This window comes from Tachysurus fulvidraco, chromosome 23 (assembly GCF_022655615.1).
Source record: "Tachysurus fulvidraco isolate hzauxx_2018 chromosome 23, HZAU_PFXX_2.0, whole genome shotgun sequence".
NCBI classification, from domain to species: Eukaryota; Metazoa; Chordata; class Actinopteri; order Siluriformes; family Bagridae; genus Tachysurus; species Tachysurus fulvidraco.
This window is the reverse complement of record NC_062540.1, coordinates 21573836-21591335: the sequence shown is the minus strand read 5'-3', so window position 1 is coordinate 21591335 and position 17500 is coordinate 21573836. Positions and strand designations below refer to the sequence as shown.

Here is a 17500-nt window from a genome sequence, read left to right as displayed (position 1 = left end):
CACACACACACACACACATTTACATTTACAGCATGTGACACACACACACACACACACACACACACATTTACATTTACAGCCTGTGACAGACACACACACACACATTTACATGTACAGCATGTGACACACACACACACACACACACACACACACACACATTTACATTTACAGCCTGTGACAGACACACACACACATTTACATGTACAGCATGTGACACACACACACACACACACACACACATTTACATTTACAGCCTGTGACAGACACACACACACACATTTACATGTACAGCATGTGACAGACCCCTTATCCAGAGCGACGTACATAAGTGCTTAAATCTCTAACACTGAATACATTAATGCTGCTCACTGGGTTACAGACTTAAGATACCATGAGTTTTTTATTTTATTTTTTATTTTTAAATGCAAAAGATAGGAAAGAAGTGCTAGCTGAAGTGCTAGCTGAAGTGCTAGCTGAATAAGTAGGTATACATTCACCATATCAATGATTTTTAAATCTGATCTGTTACTATAGTAACCATAAGGTATCAGAGTCAGTGCATTAATATAAACTGTGCATTAATAGTCGGAGCTGCTGTTAGAGAGAATTAATCAACACCAAAACACCAATCAGAGTCCAGAACTCAGCAGCATTTGTAATGAAATGAAGACTCTCACTACATCAGTGTAACCGAATGACACTCTGACGTACTTTCCTTCTCACCGCCGAGACCCGGTGTGTTTGCATCCATGCCGAGTTTGTATCTGGAGCTCGAATCGTCACTGGATGTACTCGGAGCGAAGGCAGGTTTTGTTGGAAACGTCACATCGAAAGAGTTCATCCTCGTTTCGTCCATTCCTACCTGAAATAGTCCAAAACTCAGGTCTCAAGAATCGGACTTCTCTCTGTATATTAGTCTAATCTGAGGGGACAGTCAGGAACCAGACAGGGGTGAATGATTCACACTTATCTGAGTTTTAATGGTCAGAGTGAAATTTGATGATCTCAAAGGTCTGAAATATTTACACATTAACCTTCAGAGAGGTTCAGGTTCAGGTTCATGGCTGTAAAACACGTCCTGCTTTCATGAACACAAAACAAACAACAAAATTAAAGATTCTTTTTAATCATCTTAAATGTTGAGTTGGTATACAGGAAAAAAAGAAACTCCAGTTCTTCAGTGTTCAACTGCAAAATGTCTTGGATTTGTGTGTGACTTTGAGTTCCTTTGGAGAAAATATATCAGATCAAATAATGGATCTAACAGGAACAATGAAAGGCCCCGAGACTAATCCTGTAGTCAAACAAGTGAAGAGATGGACCAAAGAGCCAAAGCCGGAACTACAAGACCATTCTGACTGCACTGATTGGAGTGTTACTGAAGCTGCAGCTGGATGAACTGACTGACATTTTACACCAGTTTACCTTCTGCACGTATAACAACGATCCATCGTTCGGAGCCAGAATAAAAACCACTTCTCCAGGCCAAAGTGAATGCCTACTGAATTAGGACAAGGCCCTGTAAAACCCAGGAGCTTACTGATGGTTTTTAGCTGAGAATAAAAACATCTTCACACCTCTCACCCACCTCAGTCCACTGACTGCCCCAACACACCTCCATAACAACTTCCCCAACACTAAAGTCTCATTCACAGTTTGTGCGCCTGTCTCAGACAGCATCGCCTTTCCTGTATTAAAGCATCTGGCTCCAATCTTCACACATGTCACTTGAGCTGTGTGAATCCCCTCCTGTTTCAAACACTCCACCTACTGAGCAGTGGTCAGTGGTTGATGCAGTCAACATGGGTTTGCACTACATGCTTAAAACAATCTTCGAAATTCTCTCCTCCAAACTCCTACAGCTTACTGTATGTACCCCCTGACATCTGTGAGTGGATCACCAGCTTTCTGACAGGTAGGAAACAGCAGGCGAGGCTGGGCAGAGTTCCCTCCCGTATACAGTCAGTCAGCACTGGTGTCCCCCAGGTATGGGTCCTCTCCCCCCACTGCTCTTCTCCCTCTATACTAATGACTGCACCTCCAAGGACTCAGCTGTTAAACTCCTGAAGATTGCAGATGACACTCTGTTTATTGGACTCTTCCAAGATGGTGCTGAGTCTGCACCATAGCACCAGCCGCTCCACCTCCTGCCAATATGCAGTCACCATGTTTCCTAAGTTTTCCCTAAGACCTGATGTGAGAGTCCAACAAAAACTCCATCCTCAAAAAGGTCCAACAGAGGTTATTATACTTTTTACAGCAAAGAAAAAAAGTTTTTCCACCCCACAATCACCCGAGTCACCTCAGACTTGCTCATTGGGGATAAATACAAACACATTTAAATATAAATCTGATATTAATCTGGAATTATTATTATTATTATTATTATTATTATTATTATTATTATTATTATTAATGATAATAATAAGAATCTTTATATTATTCTTTATATTAACCTTTTGTTCTATGTTTATTTTCTGTAAAGCTTGATGTAGTTTTTGACATGTGGCCAATAAGGATAAGATTCTTGGTTCTGATCTCTGAAAGCAAGTTCCGGCTTTTTCTAAGCGATGTCTTGAGCTGACGAGTGGCCCATGAACACTGAGCCCATGTATTTAATCTTCACCTCCAACTTGGTCCATAACCTGACATGTATGTCTAACTGTTTAGATTGTAAATAGTGATTCAGTCTTTACATAACATAACACAGTCGCTTTGCTACGATACATCTGCCAAAGTCAGTTTCTTAAAATAAGGAGCCATTACAGAAGTACATAAATATGAGCACTTGTGTTTGCTGCATGTAAATCTGGCTGCTATCTGTCTGGGAACATAGTCTGAAACAACTGGCTTGTGTCTTCACAGAACCTGTAGGAATAAAGGTCCTTTAGTACCCACAGTACCTCTGCAGTTTCTGGACACAGCACTAAAACTTTGCTCTGGAGCTCTTCACCTTTCCACCTGTAGAGGGCGCACACTCATACTAAAAACATACATGCTGTATATAACACACCGGGGTTGTTAGGGTGGCACTTCGGGGACTTAATGTCTAATGTCAAATGTCCCTGGCCTAATGAAGACTGACAACATTTTACAGTAGAAATAAAAGTACAAGGAACCCCTGTGTCCACATTTACCTCATTTATTCTGCAGTTTTAAATCTTACGTGTTGAGCTGATAAACAGAACAGAGACCTGTTCCGGTCAGCAGGTGGCGCTGTTGCTACTGTCCGGCCATTGGATAGTCCTGGTCTCAGGGGGCAGAGAACTTCATCCCTTCCAACACTAGCAACACCCCAATAAATAATATAATAAAGGAAATGGAACATTAAATAAAGTATTTAAATCAGTTTAAAATAAATATAATAAATAAATAATTTCTTTGTCATCACGTTTAATGTCCAACTGTTCACATACACGACAATGTACAGCGTTATAACACCTTTATGTACAAACACAAAAATAAACACACAAACCAACAGGGAAGAATTCCACTTAAAATCTTACCGAATACAACGTGACCAAACAAACAAACAAACAAACAAACAAACAAATAAAAACTTTCAGCTGCACGTGTTCTTGACAAAATGATAAGTTATTATTAATTAATTCATAAATAATTATTTCGTTCCCAATGTTAACAAAAGAAAATCATTCAACACTCATTACTCACTAAACAAAATAAATAACATATTTATGTAAAATAAAAATGACATAAATCATGTTTATAGCAGTTAAACACTGAACACTGAAAGATCTGCTTCATTCATTTCTTTATGATATGATAAATAAATCATATAATATGATTTCACCACGTGTTTTATTAGTATCCCACTGGTCACGTGACCACGTGTTTTATTAGTATTCCACAGGTGTCATTCGTAATATGACGTCACAGAAGAATATCAGTAGAACAGATTTAACATTAACAGTAGAACAGAACGCGAAGCTTTCAGAGATCTACTGCACTTTATGCTAGTGAAGTGTTTTACTAAAGTTTCTCTGAACAAGAAGAGAATAAATAAATGGAGAAGTTTATAAGTCTGTTTGCGGAGACTGTAGCGGATCTTTCACTGCGCCACCTGCTGTTAGCGGCCGGAGTTGCAGCCACAGCAGCCGTTATTCATTATTATTTTAATCGGGACGATGGAGAGAAAACGGCAGCAGACGCCGAGGACAAAACCGTCCTCGAAGGTACAACTATTTCTCAGTCCTGGTGTAAAAATGCAGTTACTTTTCCCCTAAAAACACTGATGTTGAAGATTTGTTCAGTTCTTGAAAGATGAAGTGATGAGAGACGTCACTGTTAATGTACAGGGAGGGTTTACTGAATACATGACATGTACATACTGAATACATGACATGTACATACAGAATACATGACATGTACATACTGAATACATGACATGTACATACAGAATACATGTACATACAGAATACATTTACATACTGAATACATGACATGTACATACTGAATACATGACGTACATACTGAATACATGTACATACTGAATACATGACATGTACATACTGGATACATGACATTTACATACTGAATACATGACATGTACATACTGCATACATGACATGTGCATACTGAATACATGACATGTACATACTGAATACATTTACATACTGAATACATACTGAACACATGACAGGTACATACTGAATACATGACATGTACATACTGAATACATGACATGTACATACTGAATACATGTACATACTGAATACATGACATGTACATACTGAATACATGACATGTACATACTGAATACATGACATGTACATACTGGATACATGACATTTACATACTGAATACATGACATGTACATACTGAATACATGACATGTACATACTGAATACATGTACATACTGAATACATGTACATACTGAATACATGACATGTACATACTGAATACATGACATGTACATACTGAATACATGACATGTACATACTGGATACATGACATTTACATACTGAATACATGACATGTACATACTGAATACATGACATGTACATACTGAATACATGTACATACTGAATACATGTACATACTGAATACATGACATGTACATACTGAATACATGACATGTACATACTGAACATCACTAAAGTCTTTTTATTCAGGAGGATGGTTAAAAGTGTAATAATTGTCCTGTAGTGTTTGACCAATATCACAAGTGGGAAATATTGTTAATAATTAAACACTAATCATAGACGATGATGTGGGATTTTGTGTTTATTTATTTTTAGACCCAGCGTATGATCGGACCACGGAACCGGCTCTGGTCCGACCCACAGGGGTTGTTCAGGGTCAGATGACGGTAAGTTTGTTCTGTTCATATCTTTAACTCTATAGTGAACATTTACAGTCTCTTACTAACAGCAGAACTGCAGCTTCACATTTACACCATTCACACTTTAGTGTCTTTACACTAATCACACATTCTGGTCTATTTACAGTGAATCTGCACCACATACAGAGTTATTGCATATTTTAATGAACTTATTTTAGCCAATCCTATAAAATGTTTTTCTAAATAATTAGAAAATACGTGTAAATGTTCCAGCAACATTGAAAAAGGGGGATGTAATATCGGAGTTAATAATTTGTCATTACATCCTCTTGAAACAGTTAATGTTCTGATTCTAATGAACTCATTACAGCACATTTTGATAAAATCTCTCATTTATTTTTCTAAAAAAAAATCTACTTTTTCATTATAGGAATATTTTAAATATCTGAGTGAGAGAGTTTGTGTATATGTATCGACTGTCACGTGACGACCACGTGTTTTATTAGTCTTCCACTGGTCACGTGACCACGTGTTTTATTAGTCTTCCACTGGTCACGTGACCACGTGTTTTATTAGTCTTCCACTGGTCACGTGACCACGTGTTTAATTAATATCCCACTGGTCACGTGACCACGTGTTTTATTAGTATTCCACTGGTGTCATTCGTAATATGACGTCACAGAAGAATATCAGTAGAACAGATTTAACATTAACAGTAGAACAGAACGCGAAGCTTTCAGAGATCTACTGCACTTTATGCTAGTGAAGTGTTTTACTAAAGTTTCTCTGAACAAGAAGAGAATAAATAAATGGAGAAGTTTATAAGTCTGTTTGCGGAGACTGTAGCGGATCTTTCACTGCGCCACCTGCTGTTAGCGGCCGGAGTTGCAGCCACAGCAGCCGTTATTCATTATTATTCTGCACCACATACAGAGAGAGTTATTGCATATTTTAATGAACTTATTTTAGGCAATCCTACAAAATGTTTTCTGAACACTTTTAGTTTTTTCTAAATAATTAGAAAATAAGTGTAAATGTTCCAGCAACATTGAAAAATCAAATATTTTCTTAATATCAGACTTAATAATTTGCCATTACATCGTCCCTCTTATTTTTCTGATCCTAATGATCTCATAGCACATTTTGATAAAATCTCTCATTTATTTTTGAAAAAATAAAAATAAAAAACTTTTTCATTATATGAATATTTTAAATATCAGTGAGAGAGTTTGTCACTTATGGAGGAGGAAGTTTGTATTCCAGTTCTAGGCTCAGGACAACAATCCTGACTTGATGTTCATTTATTTCAGGACAAACAGTGCATTAAAATGTCATCTGAATTCTGAGGAACACCAGGATTTTGTGTCATGTGTTGTGTTGTAGACTTTATGGGCCTTTAGTTAGTTCTGAGAGCTGCAACATGATGTTTGTACTGAGTGCTAGAGCTCAGGAGTGCCATAAACACCTCAAGCTAACAATATTTGGACGGCGAATTTCAGGAGGCTGAGATGAAAATTCAGAAGCTTTTGGCGTCCAATCATCAGCTGGAGGACAGGACGAGAGAGCAGAACGACATAGGGACAGAGATGGAGAACCGAGTGAGAGAGCAGGAGGACAGAGCAAGAGAGCTAGTGGACAACGTGAGAGGGCTGGTGGACAGAGCGGGAGACCAGGAGGACACAGCCATAGAGCTGGAGGACAGAGAGAGAGAGCTGAAGGACAGATTGAGGGAGCAGGAAAACAGAGTGAGAGAGCTGGAGGACAGAGAGATAGAGCTGGAGGACACAGCAATAGAGCTGGAGGACAAAGCGAGAGACAAGGAGGACAGAGCAAGTGAGCTGGAGGACAGCGTGAGAGAGCTGGTGTACACAACAATAGAACTGGAGGACAGAGTAAATGAGCTGGAGTACAGTGCGAGACAGCTGGAAGACAGAGTGAGAGAGCTGGAGGACAGAGCGAGAGACCAGGAGGACATAGCAATAGAGCTGGAGGACAGAGCGAGACAGCTGGAAGACAGAGTGAGAGAACTGGAGGACAGAGCGGGAGACCAGGAGGACACAGCAATAGAGCTGGAGGACAGAGAGAGTGAGCTGAAGGACAGATTGAGGGAGCAGGAAAACAGAGTGAGAAAGCTGGAGGACAGAGAGATAGAGCTGGAGGAGAGAGAGAGAGAGCTGGAGGACAGAGAGATAGAGCTGGAGGAGAGAGAGATAGAGCTGGAGGACAGAGAAAGAGAGCTGGAGGACAGAGAGAGAGAACTGGAGGACAGAGCGAGAGAACTGGAGGACAGAGCGAGAGACCAGGAGGACACAGCAATAGAGCTGGAGGACAGCGTGAGAGAGCTGGTGTACACAACAATAGAACTGGAGTACAGAGTAAATGAGCTGGAGTACAGAGCGAGACAGCTGGAAGACAGAGTGAGAGAGATAGAGTACAGAGCGGGAGACCAGGAGGACACAACAATAGAGCTGGAGGACAGAGAGAGAGAGCTGGAGGACAGAGCGAGAGAACTGGAGGACAGAGCGAGAGAACTGGAGAACAGGGCGGGAGACCAGGAGGACACAGCAATAGAGCTGGAGGACAGAGCGAGAGAACTGGAGGACAGAGCGAGAGAACTGGAGGACAGGGCGGGAGACCAGGAGGACACAGCAATAGAGCTGGATGACAGAAAGAGAGAGTTGGAGGACAGAGCGAAAGAGCTGGAGGACAGAGCGAGAGAACTGGAGGACAGGGCGGGAGACCAGGAGGACACAGCAATAGAGCTGGATGACAGAAAGAGAGAGTTGGAGGACAGAGCGAAAGAGCTGGAGGAACTCCTCAGTGACTGTGACATGAGAAAGGTGAGTTATTCATTGCCCCCCCCCCCCAGTATGTTTTAAACTGTTGATTAATGAGTCAGTAATTAAAAGTGTCTGAATTTGTGTAGAACTAAAAGTCAGTATTAATGTTCACTTCAGTTTTCACTGCCTGATGCTGAGGAGATACACCAGAAGGTCATGAAGACCATCACTGAGTTGATGGAGGAGAAGACTCACCTAGAACACCAGGTGGAGACACTGACCCACATGGTGGAGGACTCAGAGAAAAAGATCTCGGCTACCTGTTTGCAGTGGAGAAAGAGAGAGAATGTAAGTGAGAAGAAATCTTTTCAGTCTTTCATCAAGCTGTGTGTCTGTGTGTGTGTATGCACACACTGGTGTGTGTGTGTGTGTGTGTGTGTGTGTGTGTGTGTTTATTTTACACTTTAGACTTTTCTCATGAGTAACGCATCAGTATGTAAATGTGTCTGAATGTGTGTGTAGAAGTTCATAAGCTAAACCTTTTTCATGGATGTTCTTTAAGGTATCTTTGGCTCAAGCTGAGGAGAGACACCAGAAGACTGTAGAGAACATCAGCCAGCTGGAGAAGGAGAACTCTAACCTGAGAAACCAGGTGAAGACGATGAGAGACACGGTAACACACTTGGGCTACAAGCTCTATGAGGCTCACCTGCATCGGGACAAACTAATAAATGTAAGTTAGAAGAAAGCCTTTCATCGTGCAGCTCCTTTTATTAAAGGTGGACTGTATGAGGAGATTTCATGTCCATGCTGTGGCCCAGTGCACATGTCAACATGAAGGAGTGAAGTTTAAATCTCTTTACTACCATCTGTGTGTTTAAGAGACGTGAGACAGAGAGACAGGCTTACAGAATCCTCCAGGTCGAGAACGATGAGTTAAAGATAGCTCTGATGCACAAGGAGGAGTTACTGAAGGTAAGCCAAATTTTTCATGAAGCTATGACTGATAATGTGAGGTGTTTGTGTGTGTGTGTGTGTGTATGTGTGTGTATGTGTGTGTGTGTGCGTGTGTGTGTGTGCGTGTGTGTATGTGTATGTGTGTGTATGTGCATGTGTGTGTGTGTGTGTGTGTGTGTGTGTGTGTGTGTGTGTGTGTATGTGTGTGTGTGTGTGTGTGTGTGTGTGTATGTGTATGTGTGTATGTGTGTGTGTGTGTGTGTGTGTGTATATATGTGTGTGTGTGTGTGTGTGTATGTGTGTGTGTATGTGTGTGTGTGTGTGTGTGTGTATGTGTGTGTGTGTGTGTGTGTGTATGTGTGTGTGTGTGTATATGTGTGTGTGTGTGTGTGTGTGTGTGTAATTGTTTCCTTATATTTTAGAGACATATTGTTCTTTGTCCCTCAATACATTTTAGACTATTGTCATGTGTCACAGCCGTGAGGAGGAAACAGACCCATATGCAGGACATCATCAAGTAAATAGGATTTAATAAATAATAATAATACATAAAACAGGAACGATTACAAAAACTAAACAGGACAAAGGACGAGGGGACACTAACGTTGTTTCCGTGCTGCCATCGGCAACAAGGCACGGTTACATGGACATAACAATTAACAATAGGGAACTGGTGTGTAGAGACGGGGAGGAGTAAACAAAGGCGGGGCAGAGGCGTGACACGGAACATAAACAAACGCACATGGCCAAACGTCCGGGCTGCTGAGTCCTGACATCACGAGGAATGAGTCAGTGTCTAAATGTGTGTGTAGAAGTAAATAATCACTAAATCTTAATCGTTCTTCTTTTAGGTATCTTTGTCTGAAGCTGAGGAGAAACACCAGAAGGCTGTGGAGAACATCACTCAGCTGGAGGAAGAGAAATCTGACCTGACAAACCAGGTGGAGACACTGAGAGACACAATACAGGACATGGAGGACATGTTCTATGAGGCTCAGGAGCAGTGTGATGAGATAAAAAGTGTAAGTGCGAAGAGGCTCGTTTAACCAAAATAAACATCGTATTAGGTTTAATGAACAGTGGTGACCCAATGCACATGTGAACATTAAGGGCTGAAGTTTAAATCTCTTTACTACCGTGTGTGTGTGTGTGTGTGTGTGTGTGTGTGTGTGTGTGTGTGTGTGTGTGTGTGTGTGTTTAAGGAGCGTCAGGCTCACAGAATCCTCCTGATAGAGAACCGTGAGTTAAAGACGACTCTGATGCACAAGGAGGAGCTACTGAAGGTGAAAATTTTCATTTCATCTGCTGTTGGGAGCTCTGTGTGTGTTATTGTCTGTCTATGTGTGTGTGTGTGTTATTGTTTGTCTATGTGTGTGTGTTATTGTTTGTCTATGTGTGTGTGTGTGTTATTGTTTGTCTATGTGAGTGTGTGTGTTATTGTTTGTCTATGTGTGTGTGTGCTTGTGTGTGCTTGTGTGTCTGTGTGTGTGTATGCACACACTGGTGTGTGTCTGACTATGTGTGTGTTATTGTTTGTCTATGTGTGTGTTATTGTTTTTCTATCTGTGTGTGCTTGTGTGTCTGTGTGTTATTGTTTGTCTATGTGTGTGTGTGTGTTATTGTTTGTCTATGTGAGTGTGTGTGTTATTGTTTGTCTATGTGTGTGTGTGCTTGTGTGTGCTTGTGTGTCTGTGTGTGTGTATGCACACACTGGTGTGTGTCTGACTATGTGTGTGTTATTGTTTGTCTATGTGAGTGTGTGTGTTATTGTTTGTCTATGTGTGTGTGTGCTTGTGTGTGCTTGTGTGTCTGTGTGTGTGTATGCACACACTGGTGTGTGTCTGACTATGTGTGTGTTATTGTTTGTCTATGTGAGTGTGTGTGTTATTGTTTGTCTATGTGTGTTATTGTTTGTCTATCTGTGTGTGTTTGTGTGTGCTTGTGTGTCTGTGTGTGTATGCACACACTGGTGTGTGTCTGACAATGTGTGTGTTATTGTTTTTCTATGTGTGTGTGTTTGTGTGTGTTATTGTTTGTCTAGGTGTGTCTGTGTGTGTGTTATTGTTTGTCTATGTGTGTGTTATTGTTTGTCTATGTGTGTGTGTGTGTTATTGTTTGTCTATGTGAGTGTGTGTGTTATTGTTTGTCTATGTGTGTGTGTGCTTGTGTGTGCTTGTGTGTCTGTGTGTGTGTATGCACACACTGGTGTGTGTCTGACTATGTGTGTGTTATTGTTTGTCTATGTGAGTGTGTGTGTTATTGTTTGTCTATGTGTGTGTGTGCTTGTGTGTGCTTGTGTGTCTGTGTGTGTGTATGCACACACTGGTGTGTGTCTGACTATGTGTGTGTTATTGTTTGTCTATGTGAGTGTGTGTGTTATTGTTTGTCTATGTGTGTTATTGTTTGTCTATCTGTGTGTGTTTGTGTGTGCTTGTGTGTCTGTGTGTGTATGCACACACTGGTGTGTGTCTGACAATGTGTGTGTTATTGTTTTTCTATGTGTGTGTGTTTGTGTGTGTTATTGTTTGTCTAGGTGTGTCTGTGTGTGTGTTATTGTTTGTCTATGTGTGTGTTATTGTTTGTCTATGTGTGTGTGTGTGTTATTGTTTGTCTATGTGAGTGTGTGTGTTATTGTTTGTCTATGTGTGTGTGTGTTTGTGTGTGCTTGTGTGTCTGTGTGTGTGTATGCACACACTGGTGTGTGTCTGACTATGTGTGTGTTATTGTTTGTCTATGTGAGTGTGTGTGTTATTGTTTGTCTATGTGTGTGTGTGCTTGTGTGTGCTTGTGTGTCTGTGTGTGTGTATGCACACACTGGTGTGTGTCTGACTATGTGTGTGTTATTGTTTGTCTATGTGAGTGTGTGTGTTATTGTTTGTCTATGTGTGTGTTATTGTTTGTCTATCTGTGTGTGTTTGTGTGTGCTTGTGTGTCTGTGTGTGTGTATGCACACACTGGTGTGTGTCTGACAATGTGTGTGTTATTGTTTTTCTATGTGTGTGTGTTTGTGTGTGTTATTGTTTGTCTAGGTGTGTCTGTGTGTGTGTTATTGTTTGTCTATGTGTGTGTGTTATTGTTTGTCTATGTGTGTGTGTGTGTTTATGTGTGTGTATGTGTTTTTGTGTGTTTTTATGCGTATGTGTGTGTTATTGTTTGTCTATGTGTGTGTGTGTTTATTTTATACTTTAGACTTTTCTCATGAGTAACGCATCAGTATGTAAATGTGTCTGAATGTGTGTGTAGAAGTTCATAAGCTAAACCTTTTTCATGGATGTTCTTTAAGGTATCTTTGGCTCAAGCTGAGGAGAGACACCAGAAGACTGTAGAGAACATCAGCCAGCTGGAGAAGGAGAACTCTAACCTGAGAAACCAGGTGAAGACGATGAGAGACACGGTAACACACTTGGGCTACAAGCTCTATGAGGCTCACCTGCATCGGGACAAACTAATAAATGTAAGTTAGAAGAAAGCCTTTCATCGTGCAGCTCCTTTTATTAAAGGTGGACTGTATGAGGAGATTTCATGTCCATGCTGTGGCCCAGTGCACATGTCAACATGAAGGAGTGAAGTTTAAATCTCTTTACTACCATCTGTGTGTTTAAGAGACGTGAGACAGAGAGACAGGCTTACAGAATCCTCCAGGTCGAGAACGATGAGTTAAAGATAGCTCTGATGCACAAGGAGGAGTTACTGAAGGTAAGCCAAATTTTTCATGAAGCTATGACTGATAATGTGAGGTGTGTTTGTGTGTGTGTGTATGTGTGTGTATGTGTGTGTGTGTGTGTGCGTGTGTGTGTGTGTGTGTGTGTGTGTGTGTGTGTGTGTGTTGTTAGATTTTCCTTGAGTTTGGCTGCACAGTCGTTGGGTGGCTCGCCAACATACTAGAATGCGTCTATTATGTAAAAGAAAAGTAAGCAGGACTGAGTTCAGGGGAAAAGTGTTTATTGATGATGTTGGTGTAGCACAGCAGTCTTCTGCAACTTAACCCAAAGCTACTGTCTGTGTGATCAGACTTTATACCTGGTAACAGATGTCCTTCAAATAATAGACAGATACAGTTAGGACCTCCTAGTAGAGAACTTACAATGGACAAGACAGAAGGGAAGGATGTGTATTGATCAGGTGACTGTGTTACAGACAGGCCATTATGTTAATTACAGGTGGAGCACAGGCACAATGTTTATATGTTAATTAAAGGGTCGGCACAGGCACAATGTTTATATGTTAATTAAAGGGTCGGCACAGGCACAATGTTTATATGTTAATTAAAGGGTCGGCACAGGCACAATGTTTATATGTTAATTACAGGTGGGGCACAGGCACAATGTTTATATGTTAATTACAGGTGGGGCACAGGCACAATGTTTATATGTTAATTACAGGTGGGGCACAGGCACAATGTTTATATGTTAATTACAGGTTTGGCACAGGCACAATGTTTATATGTTAATTACAGGTGGGGCACAGGCACAATGTTTATATGTTAATTACAGGTGGAGCACAGGCACAATGTTTATATGTTAAATACAGGTGGGGCACAGGCACAATGTTTATATGTTAATTACAGGTGGAGCACAGGCACAATGTTTATATGTTAATTACAGGTGGAGCACAGGCACAATGTTTATATGTTAATTAAAGGGTCGGGACAGGCACAATGTTTATATGTTAATTACAGGTGGAGCACAGGCACAATGTTTATATGTTAATTACAGGTGGAGCACAGGCACAATGTTTATATGTTAATTAAAGGGTCGGGACAGGCACAATGTTTATATGTTAATTACAGGTGGAGCACAGGCACAATGTTTATATGTTAATTACATGTGGGGCACAGGCACATTGTTTATATGTTAATTACAGGTGGAGCACAGGCACAATGTTTATATGTTAATTAAAGGGTTCGGCACAGGCACAATGTTTATATGTTAATTACAGGTGGGGCACAGGCACAATGTTTATATGTTAATTAAAGGGTTCAGCACAGGCACAATGTTTATATGTTAATTACAGGTGGGGCACAGGCACAATGTTTATATGTTAATTACAGGTGGAGCACAGGCACAATGTTTATATGTTAATTACAGGTGGAGCACAGGCACAATGTTTATATGTTAATTACAGGTGGGGCACAGGCACAATGTTTATATGTTAATTACAGGTGGAGCACAGGCACAATGTTTATATGTTAATTACAGGTGGGGCACAGGCACAATGTTTATATGTTAATTACAGGTGGAGCACAGGCACAATGTTTATATGTTAATTACAGGTGGGGCACAGGCACAATGTTTATATGTTAATTACAGGTGGGGCACAGGCACAATGTTTATATGTTAATTACAGGTGGGGCACAGGCACAATGTTTATATGTTAATTACAGGTGGGGCACAGGCACAATGTTTATATGTTAATTACAGGTGGGGCACAGGCACAATGTTTATATGTTAATTACAGGTGGGGCACAGGCACAATGTTTATATGTTAATTACAGGTGGGGCACAGGCACAATGTTTATATGTTAATTACAGGTGGAGCACAGGCACAATGTTTATATGTTAATTACAGGTGGGGCACAGGCACAATGTTTATATGTTAATTAAAGGGTCGGCACAGGCACAATGTTTATATGTTAATTACAGGTGGGGCACAGGCACAATGTTTATATGTTAATTACAGGTGGGGCACAGGCACAATGTTTATATGTTAATTACAGGTGGAGCACAGGCACAATGTTTATATGTTAATTACAGGTGGGGCACAGGCACAATGTTTATATGTTAATTACAGGTGGGGCACAGGCACAATGTTTATATGTTAATTACAGGTGGGGCACAGGCACAATGTTTATATGTTAATTACAGGTGGGGCACAGGCACAATGTTTATATGTTAATTACAGGTGGGGCACAGGCACAATGTTTATATGTTAATTACAGGTGGGGCACAGGCACAATGTTTATATGTTAATTACAGGTGGAGCACAGGCACAATGTTTATATGTTAATTACAGGTGGGGCACAGGCACAATGTTTATATGTTAATTACAGGTGGAGCACAGGCACAATGTTTATATGTTAATTACAGGTGGGGCACAGGCACAATGTTTATATGTTAATTACAGGTGGAGCACAGGCACAATGTTTATATGTTAATTACAGGTGGGGCACAGGCACAATGTTTATATGTTAATTACAGGTGGAGCACAGGCACAATGTTTATATGTTAATTACAGGTGGAGCACAGGCACAATGTTTATATGTTAATTACAGGTGGAGCACAGGCACAATGTTTATATGTTAATTAAAGGGTTCAGCACAGGCACAATGTTTATATGTTAATTACAGGTGGGGCACAGGCACAATGTTTATATGTTAATTACAGGTGGAGCACAGGCACAATGTTTATATGTTAATTACAGGTGGAGCACAGGCACAATGTTTATATGTTAATTACAGGTGGGGCACAGGCACAATGTTTATATGTTAATTACAGGTGGAGCACAGGCACAATGTTTATATGTTAATTACAGGTGGGGCACAGGCACAATGTTTATATGTTAATTACAGGTGGGGCACAGGCACAATGTTTATATGTTAATTACAGGTGGGGCACAGGCACAATGTTTATATGTTAATTACAGGTGGGGCACAGGCACAATGTTTATATGTTAATTACAGGTGGGGCACAGGCACAATGTTTATATGTTAATTACAGGTGGGGCACAGGCACAATGTTTATATGTTAATTACAGGTGGGGCACAGGCACAATGTTTATATGTTAATTACAGGTGGGGCACACCCATTTGGGTTAGGGGCGTGTTTGTTTTGGTGATTTGAAATGTCAACATTGGCTTTCAAACATCGTGCACCTCACCTTTAAACGTGTCTAAATGTGTGTGTAGAAGTAAATAATCACTAAATCTTAATCGTTGTTCTTTTAGGTATCTTTGTCCGAAGCTGAGGAGAAACACCAGAAGGCTGTGGAGAACATCACTCAGCTGGAGGAGGAGAAATCTGACCTGACAAACCAGGTGGAGACACTGAGAGACACAATACAGGACATCTGTGTGTGTTTAGTTGTTTTCTCATATTTTAGAGACTTTTTGTTCTTTCCCCTCAGTTATAAGTCCGTTTAAGTGTAAACGCTTGTGTTATTTTTTCTTCTTACAGAAACCTGGCAAATCTCTTGGAACCAAGGAGACAACAAGCACTGAGACAGAAAGCAGTGTGGACAGAAGCAGATCCTCCTCAGAATCAGTGTGACGGGTCTACGAGGGGTTAAAATATGAATAAACAATTCAAGCTGGTCTTAATGTAAAGGAATGAAGGAAAAGATGGAAAAAGAATGAAATAAAAATTAATAAAGAAAGAAATGAGAACAAATTCTGTGTATATAAGAAGTAAATCTGTATGTAATATAAATGAGCCAATAGCATGCTAAGGCTTGTCCACGGGAGCACCACTCCTCTCCACTTCACGTCAAACAGGCTTGCTCTCCTCAGTGAAACCTGAAAGAGCTCTAGTTATAGAAGCCTCTAACTTAAGGCTAATGAAATTAGCTAGGCCTTTAGGGGCTTTAGCAGCACTGGTTCGGTGTATACCTGGGGCCAGGGTGGGGTACATAGAAGGGGATCTTAGTGTCCTAGACAAGCATATGATCTCGAAGCTAGTTTTGCATGTAGGACCTACTGTAATAATCAGTCAGTCAGATATTAGATGGTAGATGGCGGCATGGCAGTAGCAAGCAGCGGCCACTCCGGATACAATATGGTGCTATTTACGTTTATGTTTTTTAGCCCGACTATTACTTGTATGTGGACACCAGAGACAGCAGTATTCATGTATAGAACCACCAGATGTTAACACAATACAGAAATCGTGCAACAACCAACCTGCCTGATGATGTGTCGGAAAGGCTTCGCGACCTCGGCTTGCTGCTGAGACCAGGCCTCCAGTCGTCTGCATCACCTGATACAGGAGACCAGGAGAGGGGACGCCGAAAGCGGTGCTCGAGAAAGGCGAAGGGTGGTAAGCAGGCTGGTGTCCGTGCTAGGCTAAAAACAAACCCTGGCCGGCCGGCTTTCCCTATGCGGAGCACCACTAAGCCACCGCACCGCACCACCCCTCCTGCCCCCCATCGTGGTGTGGCGCCCCAACCCCTCCCCGGCTACTCAGACCACAACTCATATGTTAATTCCAGCATACAGACCACTCCTCGGACTCTAAACCGGTTCTGAAGCAGGTGAAAACCTTGCCAGCAGGAGCCACCTCTGCTCTTCAGGACTGCTTTGAGTGAACTGACTCCCTGATCTTCAGGGAGACTGCAAACAATGGTGACTCCATCAACTTGGAGGAGTACACGGCATCAGTGACCAGATACATCGGCAAGTGCATTGATGAAGTGACCATCTCCAAGACCATCACCACACGCTCCGACCAGAAGCCGTGGATGACTGCT

The 17500-nt window shown here is 41.1% G+C and overlaps 2 protein-coding genes across 5 annotated transcripts in view; one reads left to right on the top strand and one right to left on the bottom strand.

The window, feature by feature from the left end:
- The window catches only part of LOC113650910 (peroxisome proliferator-activated receptor gamma-like), a 6510-nt gene extending 5534 nt beyond the window's left edge, over positions 1-976 (bottom strand). Inside the window, exon 1 of the mRNA XM_027159460.2 lies at positions 712-976. Within this exon, the coding sequence (XP_027015261.2) occupies positions 712-856 (145 nt within the window). The 5' untranslated portion in view covers positions 857-976. The remainder of the gene's footprint in view (positions 1-711) is intronic.
- A 2917-nt stretch (positions 977-3893) lies between these two features.
- On the top strand, positions 3894-16425 carry LOC113650908 (golgin subfamily A member 6-like protein 22). 4 transcript variants are annotated; one of them, XM_047807013.1, is made up of 13 exons: positions 3896-4193; positions 5260-5330; positions 6803-7389; positions 7768-8143; positions 8261-8431; positions 8646-8816; positions 8966-9058; positions 9892-10062; positions 10243-10323; positions 12324-12494; positions 12644-12736; positions 15984-16073; positions 16213-16425. In XM_047807013.1, the coding sequence occupies exons 1-13, from the start codon at positions 4025-4027 to the stop codon at positions 16303-16305; spliced, it is 2337 nt and encodes a 778-aa protein (XP_047662969.1). In that variant the 5' UTR covers positions 3896-4024; the 3' UTR covers positions 16306-16425. The 4 variants fall into 4 exon arrangements, with proteins under 4 accessions (XP_047662970.1, XP_027015253.2, XP_047662969.1 ...); XM_027159452.2 differs by having other exon boundaries at positions 3895-4193; positions 6803-8143; positions 15984-16107; XM_027159451.2 differs by having other exon boundaries at positions 6803-8143.
- Positions 16426-17500: the final 1075 nt, after the last annotated feature.